The sequence below is a fragment of the Epithele typhae genome (genome assembly GCF_022376455.1).
Source record: "Epithele typhae strain CBS 203.58 chromosome Unknown BXZ73scaffold_51, whole genome shotgun sequence".
Taxonomy (NCBI): domain Eukaryota; kingdom Fungi; phylum Basidiomycota; class Agaricomycetes; order Polyporales; family Epitheliaceae; genus Epithele; species Epithele typhae.
This window is the reverse complement of record NW_025954242.1, coordinates 133,866-146,554: the sequence shown is the minus strand read 5'-3', so window position 1 is coordinate 146,554 and position 12,689 is coordinate 133,866. Positions and strand designations below refer to the sequence as shown.

Here is a 12,689-nt window from a genome sequence, read left to right as displayed (position 1 = left end):
TGTATATCCTTGGAGTACGGTTCCGAACAGCTCCTTCGCGATCAGTCCAGACAACAGGGCTTTACGTCGCACCCAGACCCGGTGACGTCTGTCATCGTGCCTTGTCTCTCATGGCACCCACTTTGACGAGTGTTGACGAAAGCGCGCGGGGCGGTGAACTAGACGGATACACATTCACTCTAAGTCGAGAAGGGAACGGTATGATTCACTGACCGTGGACAGGCAGCAGGAACGAAGAGTATTTACGTGACATTGCCGTACACTTGGAGCGACGGTATTGTGGGATGGATGACATCGGGTGCGTGCCAGAGCGCCAGTTGTTGTTGGGCTGTCAAGCCGTTATTGTTCCACGCTGGGAACAGGTGCGCCGTCGTCACCGCCAAAGGTGAATGATTGCTCAGGAGGCGTCCGGACGAGAACTTTGAGGTTGGGGAGCATTGACGGCCGTCGGTCGGGTCGTTCGTGCCTTGTATTCATGCCGTACACGGGCGCCAACGCGCTTACTCTCACGCCTCCTCCCCCGCCTCGTGCTTCCGCACATCCTGTCGTGCACCCTCGTCAACCCTCCTCTGGTGCACTCTCCCCAGCGGCAGTACCCCGCCCGTATCATGCAGCTTTAGTATGTCACGCTATCCTAATGTCGACTACTCTGTCTTTGAGATACGGACCGATCTCGAGCTATACTGGACCAACCGCTACGCACTCTTTAAATCCTATGGCTATGTCCTTCGCCCGCGGTTCAAGCCCGACTGGGTCCCCTCGTGGAAATATGATCTCTCTATAAGTCCCATGGACGCGGAGGATCATATATCCTGGCATGTGAGTTCTTCGCGCCCCCGCTTCAGCCAGTCACTAACACATATCATCAGGTGTGGGTCCCAGGGCTCATGGATGCTCGCCGCATCTCAGACAGAGCCTTGGTCATATTCAAGAAGGTGAAGACGGAGTCGGAGGAAGTCAAGCTCGCGACATATCTGTCGTCCGAGCCCCTGCGCCAAGACCCCAACAACCACTGTGTCCCCATCCTGGACGTCATTGTCGACGAGGAGGACCCGGCGGTCTCTTTCCTGGTGATGCCTTATCTCCGACACATTAACGACCCGCTTTTCGATACTGTCGGCAGCATCCTCGACTGTATCGGCCAACTTCTGCGAGTAAGTGGGACAATGACGATGCCTCTCCTTTCGCTAAGCAGATCTCGAGCAGGGACTGGTTTTCTTGCATTCTCATAATATTGCTCACAGGTCGGCATTCATTCATACTAGCCTGAATGTCCTAGTAACGCTTCCAACAGGGATTGCGCCTACAAGAACCTCATGTTCGATGCCACTGCCATGTATACGCAAGGCTTCCACCCTGTGACGCTCATAACGCTCCCTGATAATGTTTCACGGTTCGCGCCTTACTCACAACGGTCGCAAGTCGGCGCTACCTATTACTTCACGGACTTCGGCATCTCAACTCGGTTCGCCCCCGACGAGCAGAACAGGCTTGTGACTGGGATGGACGGCCTAGACCAAGAGCTCCCGGAACTGTCCGACGACGTTCCGTACGACCCCTTCAAAGCGGACGTTTTCATTCTAGGGAACATGATTCGGACGAGGTTGCATTACGTAAGACCTCGCCATCGCCCAGAGAGCGTGTCTGGCGAAGCTCTGACTGCGATTCACAGAAATACCGGAACGTGGATATGATCGAGCCGCTGATGGCTTCCATGATCCATCCCAACCCGCGACGGCGGCCCACCGCCAAGCAGGCGTTGGAACGTTTTGAGAAGATTCAGAAGGAGTGCTCGTTCCTCCGGCGCGTTTGGAGGGCGGAGATCCGAACGGAATCTGTGGTAGCACGTGTTGTCCTCGACTCTCGATCGCTGGTGAGTCTTGACAGTCACTGCATCAGGTATTCACCAGGAAATTGACCTATTTTTAGTGTTCTACTCTGCTAGGATATATATTCTGATCTGTATGTTTGGCAAGGAGGAATAGGCTTCGCATGATATCGAGATGCTAGGAAGCTGGACTCTCCTCATCTGGAACCTACACGACGGAACTGATGTAATCGGAAGTACGGGTCAATGGAACACCGATTATCTTAACATAACATATTCATCCCCACAATCGTACATCGACGCTCTGGCCGAGATACCTGTGTCCGCGCACAGGGTGCTTCGCGAGGATCTCCCCAACGTCCCCCACGGCCATGTTCACCTTGGTCGCGCTCAGGTTCTCGAGCGTACGCTCTTTCCTCCTGCGACACAGTGAGAAGAGCTGCCCCAAAAGACAGAAGTCCCAAAGAAACGTACGAAGATCCGAGGAGCGGGATGATCCTGGCACCGAGCGACCCCACCCAGGCAGCTGCGTAGGGGTGCACCCCTCTTTGGCGGCTATGGCCACCAAGGCTTCGATGAGGATCTAGTTGTGCTCGACGTTCTATAGGTAGCATGGACGTCATGTTCATAGTCGTCTGGGCAGCGTTCGTGGATGATACCAACCTCCTCCCTGAGACGATCGAAGGTTGTCAACACGGCTGCACAGTAGATGAGCCCCCACGTCGAGAGCATCGTAGGGAATAGACGGTGTACTGAGGACGTCACTGATGGACTTGATGCTACCAGGACATGGCCGAGGGGACTGACAAGGATCAAGACTCTGAGAAAAGAGGTAGAACCTGGCAACAAGCGACTAACGAGTAGTCACTACGTTGATGGCAATATTGAGCTTCGTTGCGGCAGCGATGACTACATGGAAGTTGAACGAGGGAGTAAACGACAATAGTTAGAACACCGACGTTGAGGGGCACGCACCCTTCTTGGTCTCCCCTTCGTAAGACACGGAACTGGTTTCTATCTCAGCTCCGGAGATCGGGTACCCCTAGAGTGTTGAACGTTGAATCGAGCGACGAGCACTTGAGTCAGAGCCAGACGGTCGAATGCAATTGACGACTATATAATACATAGATGACCCCAGCGCAGAGGAGCGGCGCTAACTTCAGAAGGACCAAGGTGGTCAAACTTCTCTTCCTTGACCATCGCAGAGAAGCACTTCACCCCGACGGAAAATTCACCCAAAAGGCGTGCCTGCTGGAAGAGGTCGATGTCCTTTGTCCCTAGAATTGTTGTGATGAACCTCTTGACGCTGCTTTTAACAAGTTTGGTACACGTCAGACTAGTGCGTAAGTAACGACGCACCCGATGTCTTGAAGACCAATTAGGGTATACAAGGGACCCGCGCGTCCATGATTGCGCTCAAATGTGTTATGTGTGGAAGAAATCGCGGGGAATGTGACCGTGTGCACGAGTCCGAGTCGAGGGATAGGGCCCTAATGGAACGTCAGCGAGAGAGCGAAATTGACACGGAGAGGATGTTATACCTGTCCCCAAGAGGCAAATTACTCCCGAAAGCACTCCATGACGCGGTTGCCCTCTGGATGTACTAGCAGATCGCGTTAGAATCGTAAAGTATAGGATTGGAGGCCTCGAATGCGTACATTCTGACAACCCATATGCCAGGTTAGATCTGGAGATGTCCGCGTCGAGTCGTCAAGCCGCAAGCCTGCATGCCTTGAGCTTGGTGATGTGGTAGCCGAGGAAAGCTGCCACCCGACGAATATATCCCTTGTCGGCAGCGCGCTGCTGGAGCTTGCGAGGGCGCAGAGAAGTCAGGGCATGCATACTTGCGTCGGTCTGCACCAAGATAGTCGTCAAGATAGTCGAGGGTGCCTGGGAGTCCGTGTTCCAGCGTGCGCGCGATCACCCTTTGAAGGAAAACACACCTTCAGCCGCTTGATCCATGAACGCAGCAACCACTCCGACGCGTGTCCCCGGGTTTAAGACCTCTTCAACTCCCAAGCCAGATATAGCATACCATCCCTACTGGCTCCGCTGTGCCAGGCGGTCCACCATCGGTCATGACATGGCGAATTCCGCCGACTGTCGAGAGAAAATCGTCAAGTGTGTCATGATCTTGTGTGTGGCGGCCAAGGGAAGAGATTGCGTGGAAGAAGCAGCCAGGTTATAGTGGCCAAGGACAGGAACGCGTCTGTGGTGCAAGTGGTGAACGGGGTCGCCGCTCCAGTCCGGATGGGATTGAGCCTCGTCGTCGGTCTATACCGACAACCACCGTTCATGAAGCTTGAGGAGTAGGGCATTGTAACGTAGTCGTTAAAATGTTGACCTTTGACAGAAACTTGACAATCAGGGAGGCCGCGACTGAGCCGCGTGGTTGGTCTGAGATGAATAGTGTGGAGGTGGACTTTGAGGCCTTGAGGCCCATTGAGCCGAGTCGCATGGAGATGCAAGCAAAATAGGGTGAAAGGACGGAGAGCCCGATGGTCGATCCAGGTAGTGGGAAACGAGCTACGTCGTTGCACGGAGCCGTTGGTGGTCGGTCTCAGCGATCGAGCCGGGCCGCCGCGGAGTTGAACTTGGACAGACGCATCCGAGTCCGCGCCGCTTTTGTCCTGTGCTTCGAGTTCATTCCTCCCACCATCCCCACCGTTGCCGCTCCTTTACTGGCCACTTTGCTTGCACGATGCCTCATCCCCTCGGACGCCAATCGCAAACTGGCCCTTCGTCGAGCCCAGCCGGGGAGTAGCGGTCAATCACGCCCACCGCTCAACAAGAGTACTGCCTGCGATAACAGGTCAATAATAGCGGCACTGGCACTGCGACGTCTTCGAAGCTCGAAGGGTCCCGGTCATGTCTCGGGTGGTTCATCTCAACAGTTTCTGGTGAAGGTGCTCGGTCTGAAGACGGCGCAACTGATCGGCCGTAGCCAAGCAAATGCGACGTCTCTCAGCCGGTCCTTAAGCCTCTTTCGTCAGCCGATACACAGATGAAAACGTACATCAGGCGATGTGCTGTTTACTGAACGGATTGTCCGTTGCAGTAGAATCGCCACAACCTTGAAGCGGTTCATGATCTTTCGGTGAGTTCACACCTGTTGCTGGAGACATTTTCAAGCACACTTGGCGACTTCGTGTTGGAATCGGGCACGCGCTGTCGAAGCCGATGTGTATGCTCCATCGCTTCAAAGTGGACGAATGTTGTTCTCTAGACGAGGTGGCCGTTGGGCTCTCCTTGGGCACACACGCCTTGATCCTTGGGGCTTGAGGCATCCTTTTGCGTTCACTTGACAGTCAGGCCAGCACAACTAATGGTCAGAGACTACCGCCGGTGATGTGGCTAGTGGTTGGAGTGTTGGCTCACCTCGGCGGCTGCTTGTCGCTTCAGTTCAGAGGCGCCTGTGACCTCGTCACGCATGGTGTAACGCCCTCCCCATCGCCCAGAGGATGAGGGCGGCGTTCAACGCATGCTCACGCAGATCTTGGGGACGAATGAAGTCAATTTGTTGCGGAGCGAGACGGTGGTCCCACTGCACGGGGATTCTAAAGCTATTTTGAAAGCATTTTACCTGCGTTGCGTGTCCAGAGTGCACGAGTATCAGTCCTGACTCCTTCATTTCCCGCCTCGCCCTTCATACTGTGCTCAATCTACTCACTTGTGTAATTTAGCTGAACACAAGATCGACCCTGGTGTAGACCTCTGAGACGTCCCTCCCCCACTAGAGTCGTTCTCCCTGAAGTCTTCGCCTGTCCGACATGCATTGCGCTTCGGCACGGGTGACGACCGGCGACTTCTGGTTGCACAGACGAATGAGCTGGCCCGCCTTGTTGGGGAATCAGAGGGCGCGGCAGGCTGTCAACAGTTGCAGAAGCCGAGCTATCCAGGGGGCGCGCGAGGCGAGATGGTGGGGTGACAATGACGGCCTCTAGCGCGGCCATTTACTCTCGCGGCACTTCGCGAGCCATAGAGAGCTGCGCGCCCTCAGGGTCAGAACTGTTCCGCGGCACCTCTGTCGTCCAGCTCTTCTCCCGGTCTTTTCATATAATGGCACTCCCCCGTCGGCCCTCGCTCTTCGCCTCAGCCCCCCGCCCCTCTACCCTCCGCTGCTGGCAACTACCCTCGTTCTTTTGGTCTTCGTCCACCCGCCGCTTCTCTTAGTCAATACAACGCCTTCAGCCCGTACCGTATCGCCCGCTCCTTCAACAATGCCCTGGCCCATGGACCCTTCCCGCCTCCCGTCCTACCGTTCGTCGCATGCCGGAAGATTTCACCCATACCCCACCGCAATGCGCCGTAGCCACGAGCGCGATGACGCGCTAATGGTACGTCGTGCAGTCCAACGTGTCTCAACGTTCACTCATTCGTCTTGCTTCTACCGCAGCACACGGTGGACTACAGGTCTGGGCTGGAGACGATCATCGAGGAGCCGGAGCCCGTTCGTTTGGTGAGTGCATACCAACACATTGTCTCAACAGCATTCCTTACAGCGTACCGTCCCGGCTGCTAGCGTCCGCTGGCCTCTCGTTGCGAAGAAGACCCGGACAATGAGTGTCGTCGTTCGAGCTAGACTATCCCGTCGTGGGCGACGACACCTACATGGGAGCCGTCAACGTGGGGATGGCCACGCCTAAGACGAGGGCAGCCGTAGCGGTACGTGCTTCTCCGGCTATGACGTGTCGCTTCACCGACGAAGTCACCGTAGGCCTTGGTTGTCAGGCTCTGGAAGAGATGCATCGGAGTCAAAATACCGAAATCGCGTTCGGGCAGTCAGCGCGAGTGAAACCTAGTGAGGGCTCGCATTTTGCTTCGACTCAGTCATAACGAAAACGTAGCGACTGTTATTCACTCCCTTCTGGCTCCGTCTTGGATACAGCGCACTAATATAGTTCCTTGTCGATCTTTAGGCACGTGTACGCCGTGTAGTTACTTCGTTGTGGTTGTCAGCTTGCGTATAAGTATAAGACTCTGGCCTTAACACACAAGAGAACTCGTGCATGTGTGTCATTTTGCAACCACATGCGACCAGGCACAACAGTCCAGGCTGGTAGCTGCATGCAATCTGGCGAGGTTGATAGGACATGACACCACGGCTACTCGTACACGCTTCTCACATAGACGCTACTCTATCCCCAAAAGAACCTGTTCCTGCGATCTCTCTGATTCTCGAGCTTGTCCACGCTCAGATTCGGCAGGAACGGGAACATAGCGCGGTCACCGTCCTTCACATCAAGCAGGCCCTGCAGCCGCTCGACCGCGGCCTCGTCGGCAGCGGCCGTCCTTCCTGTGCCATGCACTCCAAAAAGCCCTTCAGATGGTGCACTTCGGCCTGGTACACATCGACGAGGGGCGCCGAGCCGTCGACCCCCTCCTTCTCGTCGCTCCGGCACCGCCGCCCCCACGCGGCGTCAGACGGAGGAACGCCCAGCCGGCACCCGGGTGGAAGTAGAACACCCAGAGCGCCTTCGTGTCGCGGGGTACCCCGCTCGTCTCGAGCGGCACGTTCACGACGGTGCGCGCGCGCCAGGGCTCGTCGGGGCCGCGCCGCGCGCCGCCCTGCATGGCTGCCGGCGCGGTGTGGTCCTGGCCCATCGTGAAGGCGAACATCCTGCCGAGCGCCCCGGTTTTGACCGAGAACACCGGGAGCAGGTCCGAGAGGAACTGCACGACCTGCGCCGGAGTGAAGAGCGCGAGGGAGGAGAACGCGTGTGCGCAGTGTTTTCCCATCGTGCACACGTCGATGAGGGTGAACGCGGAGGGGCGTGGCGTGTTCGCGTTCGGCCGCGGCCTCCGGATGTCGAGGAGGGCTGGATGGAGAATGCCCTCGAGGGTCTTCAGCTCTGGAGGATAGTCGCGGACGAGGGAGAGAAGGGGGGCGTCTTCGACAGACGAGCAGCCGATGAGGTTGAGCACCCGAGTGCGGGGCGCGGCGGCGAGGATTGGGACGATGTCGTCTGCGACGATGACAGCGTTGTTAGAGAGATCCAGCCAGTTGACCTCCGTGTCAGAGAGCACCCGGAGAATTTGCTCGCGAGAGAGCTGGATGCCAGACAAGTCGACGAAGTTCGGGTGCTTCCCGTGCGTCTCCCGCAAGACCTCTTCGAGAAGGTCCATAGCGTTGCCTGGGTAGGGAACAAACCCGCCGATGGCGTCCTTGACGTGCCGAGCCCCGTCTGGAAGACGACTAAGCTGAACGAGGTCATCGATACACCCGGTTTCCACCGCTTTGCGCGCGGCGAGAGTGTGTGAGTCACCAGCACCGGACTCAGACGGTGGAACGTTTCCCGCAACCTGGTCTCGCGAGGCAGGAGGGTCCGAGAAGCGTTCGCGCGGCCATGCCTCCCGCAGATGGTCGCATGGGATGAGTGGCACCTTGTGTAATGCCCGCAATACATTGACGTCTGTATCGCAAGATGCCATTAGTCTTGAGCCCGGTATTTGGAAACGATGCCGAACACCCACCTGAGCCGGGCTTGGGCTTCTCGTCAGTGACGTCGTCCGCGTAGCAGCCGAGATACCCATAGGCATCAAGAACTGCTTCATGCCTCATAAAACAATGATCTGGATTGTTGGGATCGGTAACGTCGATGACAGTGATACCTTCGTTGTTTTCTTTGGCGGGAATATGTATTGGCATCAGGTGCACAGCAATGCGGACGACGCAGGGGTGGACACGCACCGTCATCCCAGCATCCCGTGTAGGCTTCGAGAGGGATGAACCCGGTGGAATAGGTGCGGCCCCTGTCATCTGGCTCGAGGTTGGTCGTCCAGGCGGTGGCGAACAGAGAGGTCGTGTATGGGCATGGGATTTCGGGAATTGTGGGCTCTCTGTTACCGAAAGGGCCGTACTTGCCTTCCAGGCTGCGGATCTCAGAGAGCACGGCAGCCGCATTCATGGGTTGGCGAACGAGGTCGATGAAGCGGCGGGTAGCGGTGAGAGGGAGGGAGCCATAGCACCATTCGTGGTGGATGGCAGCTATGCAGCGGCGATTGCCAGGGTGGCCGGCCGGAGCGCCGTGGGGGCGTACGCGAGCGATGAGGAAAGCTTGGTGTCTCCGTTCCATGACGGGCGAGGGGGGAAGGGGGAAGGCAAGGCAAGGGCCGGGATGCGCATACAGCGACGAGTTTATATCCACCGCGGATCCTTTCTTCGATCCCGACCTGGGTGGGAAGTTTGTCCTCTTGTGGGAGAGCGATGGACGCGCGACCCCATCCCTTGCATCACCCGTGTCGGGAGTGTGCGCAAGCGTCGGCTCAGTCGCGTCCACAAAGACGTCGGGAGACATGTCATCAGCAGATCTAGGAGGATCTAGGAGGATCTAGGGGATCCGAGAGGCAGGCTCGACATCACGGCACGTACCGGGCCGCCTTACAGCTGTTCCAACATCGATAGGCCGTTTCTCGGGCGGCGAACACAGCGAGTTTTGTTTACATTTGGAGCGGGCCAAACAAACGGAGCGCGCACGCGTGGCATCCCGCGCTGCCTAGATCCCGTAGCCACTACTTAGAGCGTGTTGACTGAGGCTGAGCGATAGGGTGAGAATATTGGACTACCATACTTACACATATAAAACACCGAGAAAGCTCACTAGTATCACAGTTGCACTGTGCAGAGTCCAGAAGGTCTGTACTCTGATGCTCGCGTGCGCGTGAAGAGCCGTCCGCTGTCCATACAACTTGTATCCTCTCTCGGTCGCGCGTACCTTGTTCATTCGTCTGTGTGTGCCTCTATGCACATCTTCCAACTCAGATGTCTACATAGTGCGGACGCGCACAGCGAATGTTGATTATAAGACGCCGATGACCGGGCCAGGCAGGGTGGGATGCCACGCGCGCGCGCTCCGTCTGTTTGGCCCGCTCCAAATGTAAACAAAACTCTCTGTGTTCGCCGCCCGAGAAACGGCCTATCGATGTTGGAACAGCTGTAATCAGCACTCATGCTGCTTACACTCTCTAACGATTGATTCTGCTCTCTGCTACGACTACTCGTATAACACTGTATCTAACTTGCATCTGTTTACTTCTCGAGCTCATCGGCGCTAATGTTCGGCAGGAAGGGGAACAAGACGCGGGCAGCATTTTTCGTGTCGAGCAAGACCTGTGCCTGCTCGACCGCGGCCTTGCGTCGTCCTCCTCGCACCATTGATTCCGAGGATGCCTTCACGTCGAGCATGCCTTGCAGCCGCTCGACCACGGCCTGAGTCGGCATAGGCCGTCCTTCTTGCGCCATCGATTCCAAGAATCCCTGCAGATGGTGGACCTCGGCCTCGTACACCACGGCGAGAGGTATCTGGATGCCATCCCGGTCGGTGGCCGTGTTATCGACGTCTTCTTCCCTGCGCCCCGCGCCCCGTCCCTCCGCCTGCGCGGCGTCAGACGAAGGAATGCCCATCCGCGATTCAGATCGAAGAAGAAAACCCAGAGCACGTTCGCGTCGCGCGGGACTCCCGATGTCGTGAAGGGTATGCTGGCTACGGTGCGCATCCTCCAAGGTTGGTCGAGCTCCCGAGTGCATCCGTGGAGAGCGGCACACCCAAAGAATACCGTGGCCTCAGGAGTGACGATGTGCTTCTCTGAGGATCTTGCATCATGGGTGAGAGACGGGAGTACGTCTGAGATGGATTGGATGATTTGAGCGGGAGTGAATAGCGCTAGGGACGAGTAGGTCGAGTGAGCCTCGACTCGTCTATCCACATCTGACAGGTAATACGAGTAGCCTTCGTGGAAGTGGACGAAGGTGAAGGCAGAGGGGAACGGTTTCATATCCGGTGGCTGCATCCGTTCGATCTTCAGTAGAGCTGGATGAATGATACCCTCGAGACAGCGTAGCTCCGGAGGGTAGTTTTGAAGGAGAGCGAGGAGCGGAACATCTTCGACAGACGAACAACCCACAAGATGGAGTAGTCGGATGCGAGGCACGGCAGCTAAGATTGGAATGATGTCGCCTACGCTGATGACGGTGTTGCCAGAGAGGTTGAGCCAGTTGACCTCCGCGTCCCATCCAGATAGAACCTGGAGGATCTGCTCGAGAGAGAGCTGGATATCAGACAAGTCGATGAAGCTTCGGTGCTTCCTGTGCGTCTCCCGCAAGACCTCTTCAAGAAGGTCCATCGCATTGTCTGGGTAGTGCATGAAACCTCCGATGGCGCTCCTGACCTGTAAGGCCCCCTCTGGTAAACGGCTGAGTTGAACGAGGTCGTCAAGACATCCGGTTTCCACCGCTTGGCGCGCAATCAGAGAAGCAGGCAGAGTAAGTATGCGAGTCGGTACGGGATGACGACTGGACTTGCCGGGCCGGAGGGTCGTCGAAGCGTACATGCGGCCATGCCTCTCGTAGGTGGCTGCATGGAATGAGCGGAATGGTGCACAAAGATCGCACACGATTTCGAATACGCCAGTCGAACATATCATCCGAGCCTGTAGACGTTTGTCAGATCTGCCCGCGATTTGCGCAGTGTTGAGCACTCGCCTGAACCGGGCCCAGGCCCGTCATGATCGATTGTGTCTTCTGTTGGTTTGGGGATGTCTTCGTAGTACCGACAGATGTATGCATGGGCGTCGAGTAGCGTGGAGTCCGTAATGAGACAAAACTCCGGAGTTTGGGGATCGGTGACATCAATAATGGTGATACCGTCGTCATTTCCTTCGCAATATGGTTTATTATCTAGTTCGTCGCCGAGACAGCAAAGAGTATTCTACTCACGAGTGGCCCAGCAGCTATCTGAAGCGGGCACACAGTCAAACGGCAGGGAGGATTTGCTTGTATAGTAGCCGTCTTGTGCATCCTCTTCGAGATTGGTCGTCCACGCAACGCCGAGGAGGGCGGTGGTGTAAGGACACGGAACGCCTGGGATCGTGGGAGGGATCGCGACGCTGGAACCATACTTGCCGTCAAGGTTGCGAATTTCGGCGAGTACTATGGCGGCATTCTGGGGCTGGCGAAGGAGATCTAGGAAGCGACGGGTAGCACCGAGCGGGATGGAGCCATAGCACCATTGGTGGTGGAAGCCGGCAATGCAACGACGATTGCCAGGGTGGCCGGCTGGAGCGCCGTGGGGGCGTACACGAGCGATGAGGTAGACTTGGTGCCTCTGGCCCATGATGGCGGTCGAGGTGAGAGGCAACGAATGCTGCGCTGTGGCGTCTGGCTCTGTGCCTACCTCCTATCCCCTGTCTTCTTCTTCTCGAATAGTGGCCCATGCGAGTATGTCCTGTCCTTCGGTCTGTTGATATCGTCATCATCGGACGTGGCATGCATATCCTACACACTAGCGGTGATGGAGGGAAAAAGTCCACCAAGAAATAACATAGTCTCTCACCATCCCGGTCAACCGCCCTTCGTGCATCCCATCGAGCTCTCAGGAGTCAGTGACCTTTCTCGAAGAAGGGTGCGGCACGTGAGCCTCTGTGTGCGCCCAACCGAGGACCGCGCCCGCGCGATGGGAAACTAGCCAATAAACGATGCACCGCGAACCAGCACACAGACAGGGGCCAGGCCTTCAACAGGCTCGAGGACACTGGTGCACGTCGCGCGGGGCCTGTGTTAGCGGCTATAGCGCGTTCTAGTAGGTATGATAGTGTCTGACGCCGAGTGCAACAACTCCTACATTTGCAGCAAGTTACTTCAGTAATTTGTGAGCGTGAAGATTTCGGAGACTAACCTTCCATGTCGTTCATCGCTCTACGGGACGCCTATACGATGGCCTCTAGTAGAGGTTTGAACAACACGGGGTCCAGAGACGTTAGTCGGGCAAAATCATCCTACGAGCTTTGTCAAACAAGGAGGACAACCACAGGCACGTGAGCTTACAGAGAGATCGTCGGCCGGACTAGATGATCGCAAGCAGGT

At 56.6% G+C, this 12,689-nt stretch overlaps 4 protein-coding genes across 4 annotated transcripts; 2 read left to right on the top strand and 2 right to left on the bottom strand.

The window, feature by feature from the left end:
* Window positions 1–621: 621 nt before the first annotated feature.
* On the top strand, window positions 622–1,985 carry BXZ73DRAFT_91789 (kinase-like domain-containing protein; the record flags this gene model as incomplete). The annotated part of the gene is made up of 6 exons (XM_048026113.1): window positions 622–819; window positions 870–1,154; window positions 1,207–1,244; window positions 1,295–1,613; window positions 1,673–1,873; window positions 1,911–1,985. 6 exons carry the CDS (start codon window positions 622–624, stop codon window positions 1,983–1,985), a joined length of 1,116 nt encoding a protein of 371 aa, XP_047874761.1.
* Window positions 1,986–6,129: 4,144 nt separating this feature from the next.
* BXZ73DRAFT_104411 (uncharacterized protein) lies at window positions 6,130–6,410 on the top strand (the record flags this gene model as incomplete). The annotated part of the gene is made up of 3 exons (XM_048015872.1): window positions 6,130–6,165; window positions 6,225–6,287; window positions 6,351–6,410. 3 exons carry the CDS (start codon window positions 6,130–6,132, stop codon window positions 6,408–6,410), a joined length of 159 nt encoding a protein of 52 aa, XP_047874760.1.
* A 556-nt stretch (window positions 6,411–6,966) lies between these two features.
* On the bottom strand, window positions 6,967–8,904 carry BXZ73DRAFT_79920 (uncharacterized protein; the record flags this gene model as incomplete). Its single annotated transcript, XM_048023186.1, has 4 exons — window positions 6,967–7,124; window positions 7,231–8,241; window positions 8,303–8,452; window positions 8,520–8,904. 4 exons carry the CDS (start codon window positions 8,902–8,904, stop codon window positions 6,967–6,969), a joined length of 1,704 nt encoding a protein of 567 aa, XP_047874759.1.
* Window positions 8,905–9,857: 953 nt separating this feature from the next.
* On the bottom strand, window positions 9,858–11,940 carry BXZ73DRAFT_104409 (uncharacterized protein; the record flags this gene model as incomplete). Its single annotated transcript, XM_048015871.1, has 5 exons — window positions 9,858–10,202; window positions 10,259–11,181; window positions 11,234–11,257; window positions 11,316–11,483; window positions 11,544–11,940. The coding sequence occupies 5 exons, from the start codon at window positions 11,938–11,940 to the stop codon at window positions 9,858–9,860; spliced, it is 1,857 nt and encodes a 618-aa protein (XP_047874758.1).
* Window positions 11,941–12,689: the final 749 nt, after the last annotated feature.